Below are 1,611 nucleotides of genomic sequence, written 5' to 3'. Positions count from 1 at the left end.
TCTGTGTAGCCCTGGCTGTCCTGGAACTCACTCTGTAGACCAGGCTGGCCTTGAACTCAGAAACCCACTCACCTCTGCCTCCCAAGTGCTGGGATCAAAGGTCTGCACCACCATGCTTTCACCTTTCTTGTGCACAGAGATTTTCAAGTTTTAGATAGATCTTTAAATTGCTTGATTTATTATTTTTGCTCTTGTTTTTTAACTGTAAAATGACATTTATTAGAAAGACTGTTGCTTGCCAATAAAATACAAGCAATATTTGATTGTTTGCTTTTTGTGTATTTGACTTGCTCAGGATATTTTGGAGAGAGACTTGGATAGTGTCTAGGTAATTCAGGATGCGTTTCTCAGATTTCTCCAGAATGTATGAGAGACTCCAGAGGAAGAATGGGAAAGATATATGTGAAACACTCCACATCTTATACTATTGAACGTTAGTGTTTTAGTAAATGTTTTTTCAGAATACTAAAGGCAGCTCTTTACAAATCATTTAGAATATGTTTGTTCTTTGCTTCACAGAGTTGACATGAAGAACAATCGGTTTCGGAAAGATATAATGAAAAATGCCAGCGAAAGTAAACTTTCAAAAGATAAACTTCAAAAGAGACTTAAAGAAGAGTAAGTCTCCTTTCCCTGTGCTTTGCCTGGAGGTGTATAAACAGCCATTTGCTTTGACTGTAATGGCCTCATGGATAGTCATATATTCCATGACAAGTAGGTGTGGCTTGTCTGGTGACTTCAGGGAAGTATTTTGGGCAGGGATTACAACAAATAAAGATAATTTGAAGAAAAAAACCCACAAAATTTGAAGTGCTATCACTTATATATAGTCGGTAATATTAGTACACGGACATTCATTTGTATGTAGTAAGTTCACTCTATTAAAACCCTTTTTCCCTGAGACAGGATCTTACTGTGTATTCCAGTCTAACCTCAAACTTCTAGATTCTCCTGCTTTAGCCTACTGAGTACTGGAGTTATTGGTAAGCACCACTATGCTTGCCTTTCACCAGGATATGAAAAATTACAAAAATGGAAGTACCCATTATATATGGGTTCAACTTAAACAAAACAAAACTTTTACTCTGTTGGTTTTATTTGACTATTTTCACACTCTGAGAGTAAGATGTGAATAATGTGACACTTTATGCCTGAATTCTTCAGTGTGGATCAGTAACCATAAGATCAAGGGGATTTTTCTTTCATTTTCAGTGTCATATCTAAGAAACTAGTAGCTGACCAATTAATATTAAGTTCTCTTGACTCTCATAATCCACCAACATACTTACCCTCATTACTTTCTTTTAACATGATAATGGTTTCACTGTTATTGTTTGTTTTTAAAAACATTCACTCTTTTGTGTATGAGAGGTCAACAGACAACTTTCTGGAGTCAGAAAGTCTTCTCTTTCCACCATATGGGTTCCAGGGATTGACTTTAGGTCATTAGGCTTGGTGACAAGCACTGTTATTACCTTCTGGTAGCCCAAAGGAGTCTTACCACTCCTTCTCCCAGTCTCTTATTGCCTGGGCTGGCCTCAGAGAACTGAAGATGATCTTGAACTTTGATCATCCTGCCATCATTTTCCAAGATTTGGGATTACAGGTGTA

The 1,611-nt window shown here is 37.1% G+C and overlaps 1 protein-coding gene across 1 annotated transcript in view; it reads left to right on the top strand.

Moving 5' to 3' along the window:
• The window catches only part of Utp18 (UTP18 small subunit processome component), a 28,380-nt gene that overhangs the window by 3,498 nt on the left and 23,271 nt on the right, over window positions 1–1,611 (top strand). Inside the window, exon 3 of the mRNA XM_031353314.1 lies at window positions 520–618. Coding sequence (XP_031209174.1) covers window positions 520–618 — 99 coding nt within the window. The remainder of the gene's footprint in view (window positions 1–519; window positions 619–1,611) is intronic.

The sequence above is a fragment of the Mastomys coucha genome, unplaced genomic scaffold (assembly GCF_008632895.1).
Source record: "Mastomys coucha isolate ucsf_1 unplaced genomic scaffold, UCSF_Mcou_1 pScaffold5, whole genome shotgun sequence".
Lineage (NCBI taxonomy): Eukaryota > Metazoa > Chordata > Mammalia > Rodentia > Muridae > Mastomys > Mastomys coucha.
The sequence above is the reverse complement of the archived record's forward strand: the minus strand, read 5'-3'. Positions and strand labels throughout refer to the sequence as shown.